The following is a 23,052-nucleotide window of genomic DNA, read 5'->3' on the forward strand; positions in this document are numbered from 1 at the left end:
TTCTCAAGCCTTTACAATTTTAGAGTTTTGAGAATACAGATCTTCATAATTACATTTCACAAATAGCAAACTTGGATTCCTCTGAACCTATTTTACATTTCGCTTTTTTTAAAAGGGTCACTTCAAGTAGTTTGTTTAGGACTAAGTCCTCCTCTATTGCACCTTCACTGAACACCTATCAAATTTGCTAAGATGGAGACATAAAAACTGTCTTTCCAAATCTGTAAATACTTATGTACAGGCCTATCATTAATCTCATAAAAGTATGTAAAATTTTGTGTGTTTTGTAAAAAACACATAATTAATACAGGAATAGATTGTTAGGACAGCATAATGATGTCTCAGTCTAAACTCCAGACTAACAAAGGAAATAGATCTTCACCCAGTGCTCACCTTAAAAAATTCACTGTTACATTTGAATAAAAGTATATTTTTAAGAAAAATCAAAACATTTTCAAATAAATCATTTCATTAGTTAGTCCCACAGTAATAAAAATTATACTTTATTTCTAGTGTGAAATCATGTAGTTTCAGACTTCAAATACTAGATCTCATTATGATCATTTTGTGACAGATTAAATCCKGTATACTATCAGAAATTTTTCATTTTTGGTCTTTGGAGACTGTGATCTAGTAATCTTTTAACTTGTGTTAAACTTGTTAAAAACATTTTGTTTGTTAAATCTTTCACTCTAAATCATGCTTTAATTTCTGTGTCTCTTTTCCAGATCTTTTCCTATTTATCAACATCATTTCTGAAATATAACCAAAATACTCTGGTAACATTCTTACCAATTGGGAATATCACCCATGCAACTGGAGATACATCAGTGATCAAACATTAGGAAAATGTTTCTCTGTGTCCTATGCTCCCTGAAACCTAGAAAGCTTCACAAAACAGACCTGTTTCTTCTGAGTAATAATTAGATCATTCTGTTCCTGAAGCCTCTGCCCCAACTCTTCTATCCTCCTCTTGTAAAAGGTGTTACTTTTATTCAGGTCTTCTCTCACTGATGATTTAAGCTTCTCAATCTGTGACAGAAGCTAGAAAACAAACAGCAGAAAAGTAACTCGATATTAATCTTATATACAACTATTTCGATACTACTGCGTTTAAACAAGCAAGAGTCATGTTTAAAAAATTTTTAAGGCTTTTTTTCACAAGGGATGCGATGTCACATGTGATTCCACTGGGACTTGCATATATTACAAAACAGCTGCCTGAATCATTTTTTATTTACACAAGGAGAACTACCTAAATGTCAGTAGAAAGAAAAGGACATACCAACACATTGCTGAGATTGCCTAAAAATAAGATTACAGAAAAAGCATATGACTGTATAAAAATGTTTTGGTTATGAGCAGTGTCAAACAGTGGCATCTTAAGGAAACAAGATGTGAATTTGCATGATAAACCTAATATATTAGCTCTAAATATAGAAGAGGAACAATATTTTAGGTGCACCATCTCAAAAGCAATACTTACATTACTCCTCCCTTATTCTATTCTTGCATTGTATGTGGGTGTATCATTAACTACATCTTTTGGGGGAATGTTCCATGGTTCTTCCCCACTGCTCTCTTGCCAGAGGAGGAGAAGTATTGGCCAGACCACTACGACCTGCTCAGTTCTTATATGTTCACAGAGACGAAAGAAAATGAAAGGAAAGGAGGTAACAGAAACAAAGTAGGAAAGGCATTAAAAAGAAATGCAGACATATAAAAACACTTGAGGAATAAAACTTTGTCTAGTAAAACATATAAACAGATGCAAAATAAAATGCTATGGCGCCCTTTCCTGGAAAAGCTCAACAGATTCTGAGTTAGACAGCTACAGCAAAAAAACCCACAAAAAACAGAGAAGTGAAAGAAAAGAGAAAAAAGATTGAGACATATGCCATAGGTCCACAGTAGCTAAAGGTATAGGGTAGATGAAAACTGCATATCAGCAGTTGCATCTTAAATACTTGACATATCCACATAACAGAAAACACTGTATAAAACAGTGTTCACAGAACAGTACAGTTGTGTGCTCTTCAAAACAGAGGCATAGTTTCAGGAGCTTGTCAGATTCTTAAATGATAAATTCCATTTCAGCTGTGGTCACTGAAACTTCAAGATCCTAGCATAACAGAAATACAAAGATAATAAAAACACCTAGGAGGACACACTTACCAAATTCTCGGGATCTAGGCTTTCTAATCTAACAGATGTACTATAGCACATCAAGAACCATTGCAAGAGTAAGAAAATAAGAAAATATCTCCTGCTGGTGTAAGTGGTTTGCTGTGCAACTTACCAGACTCTTTTCTGTCTCGTGTTCCTGATGAAGGGCTTGTATTCTAGATGTCCATTTACCTTCCTGTATAAAGGAAACCAATGTTAATTCTTGCTAATTACACATTAACATTTACTTCAACATATTGCAGTTTTATTTTTATAAATAAAACATATGTACTGAATATGTTATTGATGATATGAAACTTGAGTAACCCCATATTTAAGACCTAGAACAGTCATCACCATGTTTCATATATGCAGGTATAGTGTTGTTACCAAACAGTCTGTAAACTACGTATTTGTTCATAAAAGGCCTTGATTTGTATATGTAGTGACTGAAATTGAGAAATACACAAGTATTTKGATACATCTCTGTTTACTAACAATAAGGAGTGATAAGAGTAGGGTCTTTCTTTTAATCAAATAATGTTATTTCAAACACTCATTAACAATGTACTTTGCATATTGTGATAATAAAAAACAACCTTAATATCTGAATTTTTAAGTGAGATGATTTTTCTTGATTAAATTAAAAGTATAAAGTAAAATTCACTGTTTTTCACATCTTTGCGCATAAGTGACCAAACTTCCTGATGACAGCAGCATATCCCAAGAACCATGAGATATATAATGCACAACTGAAAGAGTCAAGGAGAAGAGGCTGCTGGGTGCCAACAGCCTCACAACTCAATTTTTTGAGAGCAACAGCCTGGACAGGCAGGTGAGTCTCAGCGCAATGCAACAATCATGGCCTCAGTGGCCCTTCCTAACTCAATCTTTCTGACAGACAGGACTTTGTATTGGCCAACAACTTTGCACTAGCACCAGCATCTGTGCTGGGCAGATGATATAGTTCCAGTACAGAAGTTGCACCAGATGAGCTCTATAGCTTCATATAGTTTAAAAGCCACAGGCTGGGAAATCTTGCCTGAAAGCTTCTTAGCATTTTTTCATCATGGAAAATGGAAAATTCCAATTTTATTGTTATTTCTCTAAAGTGGCCTCACAGATTAGCAAACATAAATGRCTTATTAGAGCCTTTGGGCACTGAACTGCAAACAGAGCATATCTGGTATGGCTAGATACTTTTAATAAAAAAGAATAAGAGAATATTAATAAATAAATAACAATAAATTTAATTATAAAGCATAAGAGAAATAATTCCCTCATTTCCATTACAGAGATTGTACTAAATAGTAGTAAATTTAAAAACCTAGTTATTTTAGACAGAAGGGTGAGAATTTCACTGATGAATTTAAAATCCTATTCACAGATGTAAAAATTAAAAAAAAAAATCAGCAATCCGTCAGATGCAATACTTTAAGTTACTATGTTACCTGTTTTTCAAGAAGTTTAACCACATTGTGATAATCCTGAGGATTCTGAGGTTTTTCTTCTATAAATTCTTGACTGTCTTTTAATGTCCCTAAGTTGGATTTTAGTTGCACATTGGACTTTTGTAATGCTAACAGTTGCTAAAAGGAATGAAAAAAACAATTTAAGGCCAGAATATGTATACAGATTTTGTTTTATAAAACTGTCATTTAATATGAAATTTACTTTAAAGGTAACTGTACAAAGAGTTGTATCAGACTTTTCTCACACATTTCTTATGAGGTCAGCATTTATCAAATTTCATGTGATTATTAATACATACATTTTATATGAATATACCATGTAAATATAAACAGGAACCAGCAGCTACAAAATATAAGCTGCTTCAGTAAAGCCACACGTGCTTGTTTTTTGATCTAGCTGTTCTTTCACAAATCTCTTTCTAGACAAATCTCTGAAAAGCACTTCCTTTGACTGTACGGAAAACACAGGCAGTTCTACTGTCAGGAGTATTAATCTTCTCCATGTCACTCATAAGAGTGTTAATATAAGAGATGCCTAACAGACAGCAATAATAACAATGTTTACTAACACATAAACAAGAACTCAGTGGTTGAGGAGTAAGAAAACACTGACAAGCTTTCTGATGGCATAACTCCTTCAAGCAAAATAACGCAATTATGYGTATAAAATACCAGAATACAAGGATACAATTATGGCTATCATTCAACCATCTTTTAGAAATTTCATAAGAAGGCCCTTCAGATGACTACATCATGTTTCAAACATGTCAAGTTCATTACTTTCTACTGTAAGATATTTATGCCTTAAAATGTTGAAAAATTTAAACCACTTACATCTTCTAACGTTGAATTTCTTGAAGATAACTCTTTAAGCTCTTTCATAAACATCTCTTTCACTTTTTCTATTTCATCAGCCAATTTCTCCTTTTCCTCCTCTTTCCATTTATGAAATGATTGTAGAATTTCTTCTTCTTTTGATTTTTGCTGTACACATTCCTGAAATTATTTAAAAAACATTATTTGTCATTTTTCCCCCCACATACAATACTAATTCAAGCATCCAAATTGTCAAACTATGTGTGGCAGTCACTTTCAATGGGCAACACTGTGACATCAAAAACATAAAAAACATTAGTTTCTGAAAAATTCTGGAATTACAAACTATACATTTTGCTAGCAAAACAAGTAAGCCTCAGGAAGTCTCAGAAGTTCATTATTTTTCATTACATAAGAGCACAAGAATGACCTTAATTGGTTATATCAAAGGTTCACCTAGTTCACTATCCTGCTTCCCAAAGAGGCTGTCAGTAGATAGCTGGGAAAGGACAGTTACAGCAGCAAATATGAATGTTCTTCRTAACAGTCTCCCAGCTGCCAACTGTTTTCAGCTCAGAGGACTTCTTAAGCCAGATGTGGTTCTGTAAATTTAGTGACCTCCAACAGATTTCTCCTCATGTGCTTTTCCAGTCTCCCCTTGAAGCTGTGTCAACTTTTAGCAACCACAACATCTTTTGCCAATGAGCTCCACAGGTCTACTACAAGTTGCATGAAGTACCAACTACTTTTGGATTGAACAATTCTGAACAAATTTTGAAGAACTGATACTTATTCACTCTATCTGTGTAACCTGCGACTTCGTAGACATCAATATTCCCCACCACAACCAAGCTGTTGTTGCTTTCTCAGACTGACAACTCTTAGCCTACTCAGTCATTCTAAATAGACAGGCTGTTCCAGGCTTTGGAACTTTGTTCCATCCTTGTAGTCCTTCTCTGAATTTTTTTCATTCTATTATATCCTTTTAGAGATGAAGGGACCAGACTGACACACAGTATTTAAGCTGTGGCTAAACCACGGATTTACACAGTGGTTTTTCTTAATTATTTATAATATTTGCTTTGCTTTTCTGATCACTGCTAAGCACTAGACTGCCACTTCCATGAAACCATCTATCATAATCTTAAGATCTTGCCCTTGATAATGACGCTYAGCTCAGAACCCCATCATTTTGTAGATGAAGATCAGAATAGTTTTCTTCCATATGYATGTATCCTATTTTAGCTGTTAAATTTCATTTACCATCCATTACTCAGTCACTCATTTTTGTAAAGTCCTTCTGTGGTTCTGAACACTTGGCCTTTCTTCTTAGGAGGACGAATAACTTAGTATCATCAGCAAACTTTGCTGCCTCACTGCTTACTCTCTTTTCCAAGTTGTGCATGAATATGTTGAACACCACAGGTTCTTGAACAGATCCCTGAATTAATCTGAGGACTCCCTCAGGACATCTATTATGAAACACAGGTTGAATTAATCCTGTTGTCTCCCAGGCCTCAGAACCTATCTATTTCTTCTTAAGAACTCAGTCTCCACAGCCAATTTATGGAATATAATTTTGTACCTTCACTACAGAATTCTGCATTATACAGAACAGGGAGCTAAAGGAACGGAATAAAAGGAACTGAGTGGATTAAAACGTTCAGTAATGCCAGTGATGCCAAAAAAAAGCTTCTTTTTTCATATTTGGGTTATATTTGAGAAAAAATTAATAACTTCTGGATATGGAATACAATTCCAAATGAACAAAAATAATAAAGCTATAACCAGAATGACTACCTCTGCTGTGAGTCTACCTTAGTCATTTCCTGTTTGTGATTCATGGCCTACTTAAAAGTCCCCAAAATAGCAGGCTCACAGATACTTAACAGAAGTCTGTATATATACATGACATTTCTGAAGAAGTCTGCACATCAGTTTGAAATGTTTTGTTGCCACAGACCAAAAACCTCGAAAGCAAATTTGAAAGTAAAATCTGAAAGCGGCATGAGACACTCTGGACTTGCCCAACCGCCCATACTGTTAGTTTATTGATAAGTTCTTCAGAAGTGACAGTATAGGTCCCTTCCTGGGCAAAAATATGTAACAATCAAGCTTTAAAGGGTAAAATAAAATAGAGATTTCTCTAAATCCATTTCACTTTTCCAGCAGTGCACACCAACCTTGTTTTTCCTCTTTCCTGCCATCTCATTTTCTCATTCCCATTGTTATAAAAAATACTTTTTCCTTTAAATGTGTTTATTGTTATACTATAATGAGGATTATTTTAGTTCAAGTTTTGAGTCCACATTTATCTTCCACTTACTAGGAGAATGGGGAAAACAGGAAGAGGCAAAGGGGGAACAAGGCCAGGCATGCTCCARTGTTACAGTATTTAGTTGTATAAGAAAAGGGAGTCCTCTCAAGCACAGCTGCTCACTCCTTCACTGCCTTTAACCCTTTCTCAGGCAAAATCCTGCATTTTAATTGCCCAGAATATATACACATTTCTGGCAATCCCTGCTCCTTTCCTTCAAGGCATTCACTCTGAATTTGTTCTCCTGCTATCTATAAAAAGCAATCATTCTAGTATCTGGACACTTAAGAAGCAAAGGATCTCCAGTATCCTTTCAGCTCAAAGGAGCAGGGACGAACAGCTGGAAGCAGTACAGTTTCCGTCTGAATCCTCTCCCATAGCGGAACCCCTGAAAAAACAGGGGAAAGACTTTCTCTATTCTCTCCTGAACAAAAGGATACCTAAATTGACACTGGATGTCAGTCACAGCAGACAAGCCTCAACCAGTTACACTTCAAATTCCTACCTTCCCCTACATCCCAGAAAAACATATAAGCTTCAAAAGCCTCTTGTTGTGTAACACTGAAGGCAGTAGTTTCAGGATATTGAAGGCAGACCCTTATAGTTACAAGTCTCAGCTAAGACAACTGGCTTCAGAATAGGCCCCTAAGGCACCAAAAAATCCATGCTGCACTGTTACGAATACCCTGGATTCTATATCATGAGAAGAACCATGCTTTAGGTGCAGGAGAAATGTGTTACAGATGTACCTCTGAAAAGTGAGGTACAGAAAGAATGAGTAGGGTATCTAGCAGTAGCCCATGTAAGTTCAGGCCCATTATTCTGACACTGAGTCTTTCTTTGGTAACCTTAGACGAAAGCTTCAGCTTCCAGGAATAAGGAACTATCTTTCTACCTGAGCTTTTAATGAGAAAAAAAAAAGGGGCTCCGGCTCCCTCATGCAGTTCTCCACTCAAATACTTCTAAATAAAGCTGAGGCACTGTCTCATTTCTAACTGCCTTCACTGACCCACTTTAGTGCAGAGAAAAAGTTGGCAACTGACACATACTAGAAGTTAGGGATCAGCCTATATCTTCTTCCGGTAAAGGAAACTCCTCATGGAACACAGTTTCCATCAAAGTTACTTTAATCAGAATATTTTATAATGTCTATCTAAAGTGTGAGTTCAAGATACAGTTATAGACCAAGTTATAAACTTTAAAGATATAGTTTCATAGATCTGTAAATTACAGACTTCATGAAGCCAGCACAAGAAACCAAGAAGCACAACACTCAGAGCATCACAAGACTTAGAGCTGCTATGGGTAGCTGGATAGCATAAGCAAGCACGGATAAAACCATCTAAACTGCATGGACGTCTAAGCATCTGCTATACTTGTTTCACTACATTGCTAGAAAGAGGAGCTCAAGAAGCTCATTAGCGTAAAGGCACCTTGAGGGAAAGCTCAGACGCTGTGAATGACAGCAGGGGACAATCAATTGGCTATGGCAGTCACTGAATGCTTTCTACCCAGAGAGGACTGTCTCTTGGAAACAGGTGGCTGTGCTGTTTTTACAGCCATAGGGCACTTATTCTCTTGGTTCTTCCATAGGAAATTAGGTTGCTTGTTTGGTTGCTTGTTTTTTCAGAGTTAGCAGCTCTTCCTCTCTTGGCGTCTTTGCAGTGCCTCTTGAATGTGAAAGTGGTGTTTTTAGAGTGAGATTTCCAACAGAAGTTAGAAAAATGTTATGGCTGTGGTCTACAGAATTACAGTTGCAAGGGACAGGAAAAATTCAAAAACAACAAAAAAAGATATAGCGCAATTTATAAAATAAATAGACCAAGTGTGGGCTAATCTGAATATATTATATGATGATGTTGCAGGATAAAAGTTAATAACACTGTGTAATAAGATATATTGTTGAATCAACATGAAAAAGATATCTGCTGTAGTGTAATTAGAAATATAGCTGCTTGCACTCCTAAGTGAAACTCTACCCCAGCTCTTCATTTTCAACATTCAGTACTTTTGGAAATGGAAAAAAAACAGAAAGATGAACGGTCCTGAGAAAAGAAAAATAGGAGGACTGAAGAAAGGAAAGAGAGAGACTGAGACTGTGTTCAGGAAAGGAAACACTGCGTGTTTTACAGAAGATTGTTTTCTTCCTTCGGAAATAAAGAAGAAAACAATTAGTAAAAGCAATGTTTGGTTTATTCCTGTTAAATTCAAAATTTAGTGTTTCTTTCCAAACCTAATGTTTAGTGTTATGTTTGAAGGTCCTCAAACTATACAAGGAAAGCCATTTAGAAGCTCTGAATATTGGGTGATCTATCAAAAGAAGGTTCTAATGGGTTATGTTTACAACAATTTAACACTGCTTTTGAGCATGATACAAGAATAAGGAGGAGCAAATTGCAGTATCGAGATTGGTCTTTAATTCAGTCATTAGAAATATGCTGTCTCTTATGCCACAAATTTGTTTCTCAAAATGAATCATAAATCCCCTCCCCACTTTTTAAATTTTTTCCACCCCTGCTGTGATAGCAAAATATCTGATTGTATTTACTTAAATAAAAATAAAAACTGTGACATAATCTGGAATTATCAAACTGTAAAAGAACTTAAACACGTTACCCATGGATTATTTTTTTCTTTTTACTAGTCAGTAAGCATTACCACAAATTTTAACACCATCCTAAATAAAACCCTTGCATGTGATTACAAACCCATTATTACTGCTTTAAGCTACTCTGTTTTAATTTTTTTTATTCACTCAGTAATAGCTAAGACTACTTTCTGCTCTGGTTCTCTGATCAGCCAAATTCTAAGTATGTAAAGTCTAACACGTAAGTTCTGTATAATTTGTCTGTTTCTTCTCAGTCTCCCTTCCTTGAACTGCTGTATGCCTCTCTTAGCAAAAGCCAATTCTATCTGCTTAAACAATAGCCTATGCTTATCTTACGAACTGGCAAATGCTAACAGAAGTGTTGTCTTTCGTAGTCATTTAAAATATGCCTAAAATCAAAGTAAGGAGAAAAGGGATGTTTAAAACTACTGGGATGGCTATGCTCTAACATCCAAGCAACACTGCTGCCAAGCAGGCAAGCTGTAGATAAATTTTCATTCTGTTCTAGTTACAAAATAAGCAAACACAGTCCAAAGTACTAACTCTTTTGAGAGGTTCACATTACTTCCTACATAATTACCTTAGAAAACCTAACCATATTAGCATGTTGTTCAGCCTCTAACTGGGACTTGGTGAGCTGTAACTGCTCCTTCAGTTTATCGATCTCTTCCTGCAACTTGTCTGTCTTTGCATTCTTCTTTTGTTCTGTTTGAAAGAAACACAGATTTTAAAAAACGTTTGTTGTCATTTTTGGAAATGTGATACTTAGTGCAAATGCTTTTCTACAGTGTTTCAATAACATCTTCAGCAAGTGTGACTCTTATACACCATTTCCCCTCCCACATGATTTTCCACAGATGCCTTTAAATAGGTATGTCCTCTGGACTGCTAACTTTATTCTCAAAGATCAAAAAATAACAGCATTAGTGACTTGTGAAATAGTTTATGAAATATTTAGAAGAAAAAGTATTGGGCAAGTCTTGGGGAAAGTATCATCTAATTTCAACGTGTACTACAGAAATATAAGCAACACAGGCTCAAAAAAGGACAGATGAAGGATAAAATGAATCTCAATTATATGATTTTATTAACATCTAATTTAACTTATTCTAACCAATTTTTGTAATGAGTCCATTTGGAATTCAACTTTTCATTTATTTGTAATGAGTCAGGCAGAACTTCTGTTCCCTAAGTTTCACTTGGAGTATCACAGTAAAAAACAGTTTAAAGATATGCAAAAATTATAACCATCTTTAATCTTGAAACATGTTATCAGTTTACCAAGGATTTACTAGGCTGCTCATCATTTGGGAATCTGAGTACAATGCCAAATATTATTTGGGAATAAGTTATTTCAGATATAACTGCATGGAGCATTTCCCTCATACAGCAATTTCAGACTGATTTTTATTTTGATACTTAGTTTAAGTGGTTCTGCAACTCCTTCCACTATCTTTTCGCACAATTGCACAAGAGCTTCTTTTTTCTACCAATATATTAATGCTTCCTCAGATGCTTATTCAAGATTCCCCTCACTGTTCCTGCTCTTTCATTTGACTGACAACTACAGTTCAAACCTCACCAGATTCTTCTTACTCTTTCTCCCCTCAAATGCTCTTTCTTCCTAACTCTTTTCTAATTACTATCCTTGGTCACTACTTATTAGTTCTTAGCAATAAATCATAAGCATGCAGCCTAACAGGAAGGGAAAAAATTAGGATGAATGACGGAARCAATGAGAGCAGTGTTTTTCAACCTAAACATTTTTCAAGGAACAGAGACAAAAGTATATACAATAGTGGTATAGCAACCAAAACTATCATAGATATATGAAGTTGGATTATTCTTGACAGTTTCTTTTGCTTACTATATTACACAGTTTAGTTTAGGAGAGCTTGATCCTATTCAAACTGAGTTCAGGAGAGCTGGATTACTTCGTTGCTGATAATTTGCATATAAAAACATACATTTTCCTTAGTGCATCTTGTTCATTATACCCACACATTTATAGCATGTTAGGTTCACAAACCTAAAGAAAAACTGTGCTCTGAACTCTGCTTCTGAAAAAAACTATTCAGCAGGGAAGTAAGTTTGAAAAGGTACTGTAAATATGGCGTACAAGTTTTTGTTAACTACTTTCCAGGGACTGAAACGTATTTTGCCCAATACATTTTGTCAGTCCATGTTGCTTACATTCACACAAATTGTTATCTGCCACCTAAAAATGGAATGTCAAAATCATTTTTCCCAGCTACRCAAAATTGTAGACTGCACAGCCTTAATATATTTACACATTTCTACACTATTATAATAATTTTCTTGATAATATTAAATCACATACCAACATGAGATTCTTCTGGATGACGCCTTTGCATGTGACTTTGTAAAAATGAATAATTCATAAAAGCTTTTTCACAAAATTGACACTAGAAAAAAAAAACAACAAATAAAAACATTTTAGTATTACTAATTGTTACTAATTACTAACTACACAACTATTACTAACTACATTGTTAGTAATTTCTGTGTTTGGAAAGCACAGCAGTTAATGTTTTTAACAGGTTACGATATTTTGTCCAGACAATGTCAAAAAAAGGCAACTTTAATAAATTCCATTTCAAAAGAATGATGACTAGAATTCTCACAGTGTCACATTTCCATAAAAATTATTAATATATTTGTGTTATTTAATGTCTGTCAGTCACGGTCACAGACAAGAATCCCATTATGCTAGACACTGTACAAACTTTGAACATAAAAGACTGTGACCTGGCAAGTTCAAATTCAGATATAAACTACAGACGAGATGAATACAGGCAGGTAGAGGAATATAAGGAAAAATTAAGACAACACTGCTCAGCAAAATACACATCGAGTCCAGCCTACTAACAGCCTAAGTATTCTTAAGATTCCTGAAAGTATCACAGCAACGGAGAGCACACATATTTGGAACAACCGCTGAAGCTGGGTTTGAGTACAAACATTAATGAGTTGTAAGATAAAAGTACTAGAAAGATCATAGACACATAAAAAGGTCAACTATTTCAGCCCAAAGACAGTAACAGTAGATAATTTTGTAAGAAAAGATATATACACCCATTAGTATGCTATTTAGCAGCCACTTTCTAAAGCATAAAACTGTTCAAATTACTGGTCCTATTATTTACTAAATATTTTTAAATTACAACTCCATTTGAGTTCATGTTTTCTGTGGTTGGTTAAAAGAAAATTTAAATTTGAAGAAAAATTATGTCATAATTAGGAGTTTAAAAAGACAGAAAAAATAACATGAATATTTTCCCACTGTAAAAAAGTATGACCATACTTTTGCTTCTTCCTTGAACCCATGTAAGTTGATAATGTCTGAACAAGTCTGAAAGTCTATATTTAWTTAGGCTGATTTAGGAAACAGGAAAATGACTGAATTATAGTATAACAAACTTAGAGACAGAAAACACCTAGTAGTCCACTAGCTAATCCCATAGACTGTTCTATTGCTGCTTCGAAAATGCATCAACATGGATTTTTTTTTATAAATTACCTCCACTTCTGAAAAATTACTCTTTTTGTTAATAAAACTTACTATCTGGAAGCCTTTCCCTAATATCTCATGTCAATTTTTTTCTTTTTTAATTTAATTCTATTATCCCTAGCTAGTGTCTTTCTATTAYGCTGTGAATTCTTCTGCCAATGGATACTTATTCATGACCAAGTCAAACCATGTCTTTAATACTCCTAATCCCCCATTAAGTTCTATTAAACGTATGAGAAGACACACAAACTGTAGCAGATATCGTGCAAGATGGGATCTCTAATATCTTCTCATAAATCTACCTTTCTCTCTCTCTTCAAAGTCTCTCTAGCTCCTAGCTTCATTTCAAAATTTTCATCATTTTTCTGTTAATAAAATGGCTAGAAATTAAAACCATGCTACAAAGTTTTTTTAAAACAAAAAAGAGCTAATCTGCTTCTTTTCCCTTTATTCTGTTCTCACAGGCCCAAATCGCCTTTTTCTATTCTGTACTGAAAATCTGTATTTAATTTGCAGAAAGACTGTTCTTAGACTGTCTTCTTGCATCATTACTTTCCCACACATCCACAAAGGGAATCAGATAGAAAAAAGAAGAATCTGTGATAGTCATGTGGAAGATGTAAGACAAGTAGAAAATTGAATGTTTATAAATTGAAGGTTTATGTTATTAAGATTCAAAACTTAACAAGGTATAATACAAACTAAGGAACTTCCAGGAAAATGCTTCAGATGCTTTACCAAGTTCCTTTATTGTAAACTTAACTTCAAAGAAATACACTAGAAAAATGTATCTGTTCATTATTGCTTGTCCTGCATTCTAATGGTATATATGACAGTTTCTTCTTTTCAACCATATTTTAAGTGAAATTTGGATCTGACCCCAGTTCAAAAGATTTTCAGTTCATCTTGAGAGTACATTCCACTAATTTACAGAATATTAAAAACAGCTAAATATTATAAAACCTGAACCACATCTGCAGACTGTGGAATGTACTAGTCAGACTGTGAAGCTCCTAATTTCCTTAAGTAAAGTAGGGCAGCTCACTACCTGTCTCTCAGTATGTTAACAAGCCACAACTACTCAGCTGAGTCCATTTTCCTCACCATGATACGAATGCAAAGACACTTAAGAACTGATTTAACAGATTCAAGATCATGTCATTATAATCAAATTCCCAGATGTCATCTAATATTTAAAATACAGCTACTGATAGCCAGTAGGCTATTAAATATAAATATCTTACAACAAACACTAAAACCATGAATTATTAAGACAGATTTTGTTGGATAAATGCAAGAAAGTACTAACATAAAACTGAAGCTAAGAAATATAGTATGCAGCAAAGAACCAGAAGGGAACTTACAGTGTAACAGATTGCACATGATTTATGGAATGAAATTTGCTGTGAAATAATGTTGTCCATTCAAGCACAAACTTCATGTCAGTTTGACTTGCTGGTAGTAGAAGAAAGCTCTTATTGCAGGAGACAGGATTAACACAGGGAATATTCAGGTTTTGAATCACATGACATTATTTTTGCAAATACTTTTCAGTGTTAGATGCAATGTGCACCTATAGGCACATGCACAATACTCGCACATAGATTTCTGCACAATGTATCAAAAAGTGAAAAACTAATATTTAAAACTGAAGTTTTATTATTAAGATGAAGGTATTGAGCAAAAGAGTTTTAAATTTATGACATGTGGGTAACAGTATCATTTTATGGTAGCATTTTATCGGTTGAACTTACATTGGTGGTGGATTAAAGACATTAAACTTGAATTCCAAAACATGGTTACTGTGCCTCTCATTAGAAATAAAGTGCGTCTCTACTAAAAAAGGTAAATAACTATTTATGAGCTTGTTTGCAAAACAGCCAAGACTTTAAGGGAACCTGGACTACCCTCTCAGCAACACCAGCGAAACTCCTATTATCAGGCACTGCAGGTCAGCAGATGAAATCAAGGCAYAGATAATAATATAAGATTATTGCTTACTGAACACACTGCTGACCTGTATTTACAAATCCTAGAAAGAGTTTAATTTAACTCTTGCATTCAGACTCAGAATCCTGAACCACTGTAGAATTTGTAGGAATTATTCAACATCACTCCCTAAACTCATTTATCCCACATAAATCTAAATAACTTCTAGAGGTAAGAATTTACTAATAGAGAGGGAAAAAAGGGGGGGCAGGGGAGGGGCAGGGATTTACTTTATAAGAAATGAAATAAAAAAGAGAAGTAGCTTTCCATCTTGGCTTTCTTAAAATACCACCAAGCAGAAAAAAGATTAGTGATAAGCCAAGCTCACTACCATATTCCTCTTCTGCTTCCACTGAGACAGCTGTAGCCCACAAGTACTTTGGGAAAGCTTTGTAATATTTACCTGGCTATCACATATTTAGCTGGCTATTTAAGTTGACAGGTAAAATGATGCAGGTGATCAGTTTGCAACACAGAACAGACACACTGCTCTGTAAGATGTATAAAGGATCTTTAAAAGGAAGCCACATCAAGCCCTTGTCCTGACTCAAATACTCAAATGCATACATAAGACAGGGTTCCCATGAAGTCTAACATATGTACAACTCGACACAGGAGGCAGAAGGTATGTATTTCCTTACGGAAACACTCAAGCCAACTTGTCTACTGCAACCAGAAAGTTGCAAAAACCCCAGCTCTCTCTAAGTAACTCTACTTCCCACAGTTCACACAGCTCTGTTGCTCTTGGAAGTAGCTGTGCAGACATCCCTAAGAGCCTCCAAAATGATGACTGCCTTAACTTGTTTTTAAATATATAGCTTTTTTTGTTTTCTTATGGGATAATGGAAGTTGCTGTGGGAGGTGTCTTTGCTCAGAATGTCTCAATAGTAAAACCTTGCCAGTCTGTTGACATCTTTATTATACTGTGGGTATAAGGTTGTACATACTGTAAGAAAACTTGTATCGGTTTTATGCTGTAACTATTCCATGATTAAGGAGAATTTTGACAATCAGGGCTGCTAGTATCTCAAGAACTACCAAAAACAAACAAACAAACAAATGACTTTAAGCTTGTAGACACAAAGACACAAAGCTGGCCTGAAATACTGTGTCAAGTCTGTGTCCAGTAGGYTTTTCAGATTTCAGACATTTGAAGCTGAATTATGCATTCCAGAAATAGCTACCTCAAATTATTATATTCAGATCAAAAAGAAAAAAAAAAAAGAACAAACCAAAGAGTGCCATGACACAAAGAGTCTGGGCACCAATGTACTAAGCCTCTCAGGGAAGATGCTTAAGGAACAGATTGTTGTGGAGTTAGGGATGAGCTAACCCTCCAGTGCTCATTACTGTACATCTGAGTCACTTCAAAGTCATGCACAGAGGCAGAAACTTGGTGCCTGGGGAAGAATACTACAGGAAAGTGAAGACTAGCATACAAACAGGTTACTGTTCATCACCAATTCTGCTGCACTTGCTATATATGTTTTCTGACCATGCAGTAGACAGACAAGAAAAGACAGCAACAGAAAGTGACAACGCATTTATCACAGGCTGCATATGTATGTGCACATATCGGACGCTTTAGACACATCAAAAGTGAATCTATAGAACAGTTGTTGGTAAACAGAAGATTTGTAAAATCAGATGTAGCATTCTCAAAAATTTGAGATACCAGCCAAAAGCTTGTGAAACACAGAGGTGAAGCAAAACACCCACAAGTGACGCACTCCCTTTTCGGGATGTCCCCCATCTCTGCAGCACAAGCCTCTCGCCCAGCAGGCAACCATGCCCTGGAAGGGAGGGGCTGCTCTGCTGCTCGTCCTCAGCGGGCACAGAGCTGGTGAGGCTGTGGCATGCGCATGACCAGGCTGCCAGGACCTCTCTTCTCACCTGGTGGTAGCTGGCACGGGCCTCCAGCATCATCTGCTGGGTGCTGATCATCTTCTTCCTCCGACGGCACTCCTCCTTGAGCCCCTTGATCTCCTGGGAGCTGCGGGCCAGCTCCTGGCCCAGCTGGTCACGCTGTGCCTGCGCCGCCTGCAGGGCCTCCTCCAGGCTGCTGAGCTGGGYGCTGAGGTACTCCTGTGAGTGCAGCAGGTACTCGGTGCAGAGCTGGGCCAGGCGCAGCAGCTTGAGCAGCAGCGGGTCGGCAGGGCCCTGGCAGTGGGGGCAGCGCTCCTGCTCGGCGCTGCAGAAGGTGACATGGCCCAGGTGCTCCTGCAGGGTCGCCACATCGCCCTCGTGTGACACTCTGCCCACGTCCACCGCGCTCAGCCGCCGCCAGTCCGGGCTCTCATGGCGCCCACGGAACTGGAAGGTGGGAAATGGCGCTGGCCCCGCTCCCCCTGCCGCCGCCGCTGCCGCTGCCACTGCCACTGCTGGGTAGTAGGCGCGCTCAGTGAAGGGCTGTGGGAGAAACACCGCTGCTCAGCTGGGGGTCGACTGCACCGGGCCGCCAGCTGCCCGCCGCCCTGGTGCTTACCATGTTCGGCTGTGGTGTGCTGGGGCTCCCTCAGGCACTGCTGAGTGCCGGCATCCTCTGTGTTGCTATGGCAGCTGCAGCCCGGCCGCCCCTGCGGGAACAGCAGCAGTGAGGACCCCAGCAGCACCCCCCCGCTCCCTGCCCCAGCCGTCCCCTGTGCACTCCAGCCTCCCTCAGGGAGCCCTATCTGGCCCCCTCTGCTCCCCCCGCCATGCTCGTCCTCGTTGTGCATCTCCCCTCCCCTCTGGCTTGGTGCCGCTGTGGCTCCTTGGTGCAGGCACTGCTCACCCTGACTGCACCCACGCATGCCCCGCTCCGGGGCTTCATGCATCCCCTCACTGCACTTCACTCCCTATTCCATGCCTCCTGCCAGGCATCCGCTCACCTCCTAAGGTTTAGACATCCCCACTGCCTCCCCGCTTTGCACCCAAACACCTCAGTCCACTCGCCGGGCCTCCGTACCACCCAGCACACCTGCCACCGCACCTTATCCCCAAATATCTCCTTTCAAATGCACCCTACGCTCGGGGCTTTGGTACAGCCCCTTCCTTGGCAGAATCAGTCATGTTCCTCCCCACCGTGCCGATGTAACCTTTGCTTCTCCTCTCTAAAAAACATGGCCCTGAAGCGTCAGCTCGGCAATGATTGGTGTGTGCCTGGCCTCGCTGCACCCCCAGCTGCTGCAGCTGCAATATTCTGGAGTGTGCAAAGAGCTCGCCACTGTTGTGCGCTTCGGAGATGTCGCCCCTTTGCCCCCCGTTCCAGACCTCCCCGTGTGAATGTGCACTCAGTGCTGCATATGCTCACCTACCCCAGATATACATCTTTGTATTTCCCTATCCTGGTATCTTCTTCCCCCAGTTTCTCCATGGCATTCTTGGCATCATCGTAACAATTAACCCTCTGTCTTGCACCCCAGTGCTCCTTCTGCCTTGAACTCTGCACACCTGTTAGCATCTCCACACAGTACTCATTAATAAATACACCTTCAACTATACTCTGCTATATACGGACTCTTACCATGGCTACACACCATATGCTTTACTTCTCCATACTCCCTTTACCTCATTTCATCAATAGCCTGTACATGATACCCAACAGACCTAATTCAGTTAACTGCATCAATACACCTCCCCACCTGCTACTCTGTCACTCCTCCTTGTCACTCGTGACTCATAAACCCATCTTATTCTGCCACATTACACTCTGCTACCCACATGCTATCTTACACCCTTCTCCAGCCTCAGCTATTCATCTCGCAGATCAGATCTCCACATACATCTGCCACCTCCCCACAATCAGTACCACTACCTGCTACTTCCATCATTTCTTTCACATACCTTCTCACCCTAACACATTCATACACCTTTGGCGTGATGCTTCCCCGTGCTTTCCTCACTCCTCACACCACGCGCTAGCCCATCTCTTATAACTGCATAGTTCTACTGACTCATCACATCTGCCTGTCATTCCTGCTTCATTTCCAACATCCCCAAACACTTCATCCCCATAAAGCATCTCACAGCCTGTGTATATACACCAATTTCACCATCCCATCCCCAAATGATTTCTTTCAAAGGCATCCAACAATTGGTGCCTATCTCCCTGCCTCACCACAATTTCCAGGACTTTCCAGCTTGGTATTTCCATTCCCTTGCTCTTCCTCAGTGGCTTCAAACATTGTCCTCAGGAACAAATATCCTTCCCCTCCACCATACAACATTATCCTAACCCCTCACTCATCCTTACTACTCTTCTCCAAAACCTTCTTTTCCTGCTACTACTTCTTAGTGTTTCAGTCCCCTTTGCTGCCTCTGCCATTTCACCCATGTTTCATGTTTACATCTACACCTTTCAGTCCCTTCCCGACACCCTTCAGTTTCTCATCCCTCCAGTCATTCCTACACACACACCTCTCCAGGAGGATTCACACAACACATACTGTACTTGATAACACACCCCATTCCGCAGGTCCCTCTATATACTATATCACAGATTCATAGAAATGTTGGTTATAAGGGGCCTCTGGTGACAATCTAGTCCAACTTTCTGCTCGAAGCAGGACTATCACTGACACTAGATCACGTCACCTGTGGCTTTTGTATGGCCAAGTCTTGAAAACCCCTAAGGAGGGATGCAGCATGACCTCTCTGGGCAACCTGTTAGATGGCTGCACCATCCTCCTCATGAAAACATTTTTCCTAATATCCCACCTAGTCGCAATTTGTGGCTACTGCCCCATATTATACTATTTGCTACTACCAAGAAAAGTTTGGCTCTGACATGCTTGTAACTACCCTTCAGGTAGTTGTAGGCTACTATTAAGAGTGCCCCTTTGCCTCTTCTTCACCAAACTGAACAAGCTCATCTCCCTCAAACTCTCTTTGAAGATCATGTGCTGTAGACCCCTAACCATCTAGTTAGCCCTCCTCCTGCCCCCTCCAGCTTCTCCACATTTCTCAGGTTCCCCTCAATGTAAGATTCCTCACCTTCAGTCATCTCCTAGAAACACTCCACATACAACTCCCAGTGAACCTCACCTCGCATCTRCATATTTTACATTGTTCTTCCAATACAAACTGTAATCTGACCACAGTGAGTACACAACACACATCTACTTCCATGCAAGCAACAGCAATGTTGTTATATGCACTAGAGTAAGGACAGCTTTCCCTCAMAAAAAAAAAAAAAAAAACAAAGCTCTTAGTTTTAGGTAGCTCTGCAAGTTTGCTATGGTCATTTGTTGTGCCCAGAAGCTTGTTTTTTCTATTTACAGGAACTGATGTAATAAAATATATCATATCTCCCTACAAATTTGACCTCATTTAATCCTCCACATCTCAGCAGAGATAGGTTCTGTATATACATTCAACCTATGGTCAGGGCAACCCTTGGGGCAGAGGTACCCACCAGTACCCATGGTGGTACCACTCCGGTACCCACCATAAGGTCTGGTCTCCATACGCACTCTGGCTGCATTCTGACTCCACATCAGTGAGCAAGGAAACGTCACATACCCCTTCCTCCTAAAGGAAATCCAGGCACACAGCAGACTTCGACAAGGTGGGCCMCTGATGGAGAGGACTGGGGGCCTGGGGCTGAATGCCTGCAGCAGGCGTGTCTTCCTTGCAGTCAGCGCRACCAGCATGCACACCCTACAACCAYGGACGCAGGCACACTGCAGTGCACCTCTGCTTCACAGCACAGATTGCCATGGAGACCCAGGCGTTTCCTTTAACTCTCAGATATCAAAACCCTTACCGCATCTCACATCAGAAAGACCCAAATCTGTCTCAGGAAAGGTTAGACACTCACTTCAGCAACTTAAGGTCTCAAATATTACCAGCCTCTCTCATTCTTCAGACTCACTTGTAGCCATGCACATGGGGAAAACTGAAGGAAATTCCTTTCTTTCCATAGCCAGGGAAAAACAGGAGAATGTCTCTCTTGCTTTGTCCACACACATACAAAGTTACACCCTTCTATTTTCCCCACTTTTGTACATGAGTTTAAGATGAGTCTTTCCAAAAATACATCTAGGCATAGCAGGGGGTTTCATTAATCTACCAAATGAACTTCAGGATACTGGAAGATTGAACAGTTAGGTTGCTAACATTAGCAAAGGATACTGAGCCCTCCTGTTTGTTGACTCGAGCCACCCTAGAAGGCAATCTTTCAAAATATTTGGCACTATAATTCGTTTTTTCGAACCTTTAACCTCAAGTCTACTAGCCACACTTTACTGCAATACCTAAAGTTCAGGCAATGCCCCAGGAAGATACCCCAGTATCTTCCATCACTTGCCATGGCTTTTTTAATTCAGAAAAATATCTGCAGAGGGCTATAAAAACAAAATTTTAACATAATGCAGTATCAATCTCAGGAAAGAGGTAAATCAACCAGAAATGAGGAAATTCTGTGATCCGATTTTCAACTCACCATTATCCAGCACAAACAGAATTTATATGCACAGACATCCTGTGCATATGCAAATGCAACTGAGACTTTTCATCTTTCATCTGACCTGYGTTGCGTTTGCAATACTGCAGTGTAACACTGCAGTCTTCTCCTACAAGGAAGCATTTTTTGCTACCTCATTTTTTCCATGAACAGTGCCTCTAGCAATTGCTATCTTTGAAGAAATTTATTTAGCATTTTTGCTATATATCAAATATAGCTCTGCCTGGGTTATCACTGAACTTTGCACTGCTCTGACACCTGAAATAGTTAGAAAATATTCTGCTAATTTCCTTTACAACTATTTGTATTTTACTGCAGACTCTATTCCATTTACAGTATATAAACACACTTACATTTATAAACAGCTAAATTAAAAAAAAATGCTCAAATACTTAATAAAAATAGCAACTGTCCAAAATGTTCATGCCTTGAATTCCTTCAAACATCTTGGAAAATGTAAATTAGGATGTTTTTCCTCATCAAGGAACTATTAAATAGTACATAATGAAATCTATCTCCCAAAGATCTCTGAGCCTTACACATGCTCTTTAACATATATAGGAGAAATTTCTTATACAGAAAACGTGCATTTTGCACTTTTCTTCACTGTATTATGCAGAAGGAGCCTGAAAAAGAACGCATGAAATATTTTAATTCACAGATGCACAAGTTTTTAAAAAAATGTTGCTTAAAACCAGCAAAGTTAAACCAGACTTATGGACATGCTTCATTTCCTTGACTGACATATTTAGTTGGGAATATCCTTGCAGACTTTCATACCGTTTTAATTAAGTCTGTTTTAACTGAATGTAATGTTGAAGCGCTGCATGATAAAACACAGAAGAGACAGAAAAGCTGTTATGGCATCTGTCCACGGTGCTTCCTTATGTCACTCAGGTGGAGAGGGGAGGTGGCAGTGGAGGGATACTGGGGAGTAGATCAAAAGGACAGGAGAAAAATAGCCGAGTTCAATGAAGACAAAGAAAGTGATTGAAAAGGCCAGGCCCAAAGAACTAATTTTTTAGTTAATGGATGTAATGCCTGCTGAGACATTTTCCACACCTGGAACACAGCCAGCTATTTTGATGCAGAAGTCCTGCTCTCACCCACACCAGCAGTTTTTGAAACCTGACTTAAGCGCGCTCTTTTCAAGGTGCGAGAGTGCCCTAATTCGGTGTTTTTGCGCAGCGGAGGCCTGAAGCCGGTAGGCACGCCTGCCTACCCACTCCCAAACACGGGGAAGGGGGGGAAAAGCGGCTTTTTAGCCCGCCTGCGTGGCCGAGCGAGAAGGTCCCGCCAGGCGGGTGGCGAGGGGGGCGCGGGTGGCGGCCGAGCCCGCACAGACTCCAGCGGGGCCGGACCTGCGGGAAGCGCTTCCTCGGCCTCCATCTCCCAGCCAAAAAAACTCCGGCTCCGCTTCAGAGAGCGGCCTCCTTCCCTCCCTCCTTCTCTGCCTCCCGCCTTCTCCTGCGGAGAGGCCCCGCCGAGCCCTCCCCTCCCCCACGCCGCACGGAGGGGCGCGCGCCCCAACGGCATCCCCGCGCGGGGGGGAGCAGCCCCTTCGCGCGCTACAGCGCGGCCGGCACGTGCGGCCCCGCAACCGCCGTTGACGGCGGTTGGGGGGGGGGAGGGGGGCAGCGCCGCGGCCGGCGCAACAGGAGCCGGGCCCGCGCGCACCGCCCCGCCACTCACCTCGCGCTGCTGCTC

At 39.4% G+C, this 23,052-nt stretch overlaps 1 protein-coding gene across 1 annotated transcript in view; it reads right to left on the reverse strand.

Annotated features, from left to right (window-relative positions):
• The window catches only part of DZIP1 (DAZ interacting zinc finger protein 1), a 39,271-nt gene extending 21,801 nt beyond the window's left edge, over nucleotides 1-17,470 (reverse strand). The window contains exons 1-8 of the mRNA XM_026064079.1: nucleotides 17,386-17,470; nucleotides 16,794-17,309; nucleotides 11,721-11,805; nucleotides 9,960-10,084; nucleotides 4,473-4,634; nucleotides 3,618-3,755; nucleotides 2,300-2,362; nucleotides 904-1,044 (exon numbers count right to left, since the gene is read on the reverse strand). Coding sequence (XP_025919864.1) covers nucleotides 904-1,044; nucleotides 2,300-2,362; nucleotides 3,618-3,755; nucleotides 4,473-4,634; nucleotides 9,960-10,084; nucleotides 11,721-11,805; nucleotides 16,794-17,309; nucleotides 17,386-17,388 — 1,233 coding nt within the window. The 5' untranslated portion in view covers nucleotides 17,389-17,470. The remainder of the gene's footprint in view (nucleotides 1-903; nucleotides 1,045-2,299; nucleotides 2,363-3,617; nucleotides 3,756-4,472; nucleotides 4,635-9,959; nucleotides 10,085-11,720; nucleotides 11,806-16,793; nucleotides 17,310-17,385) is intronic.
• Nucleotides 17,471-23,052: the final 5,582 nt, after the last annotated feature.

Source organism: Apteryx rowi, unplaced genomic scaffold (genome assembly GCF_003343035.1).
Source record: "Apteryx rowi isolate R43461 unplaced genomic scaffold, aptRow1 scaffold_209, whole genome shotgun sequence".
Lineage (NCBI taxonomy): Eukaryota > Metazoa > Chordata > Aves > Apterygiformes > Apterygidae > Apteryx > Apteryx rowi.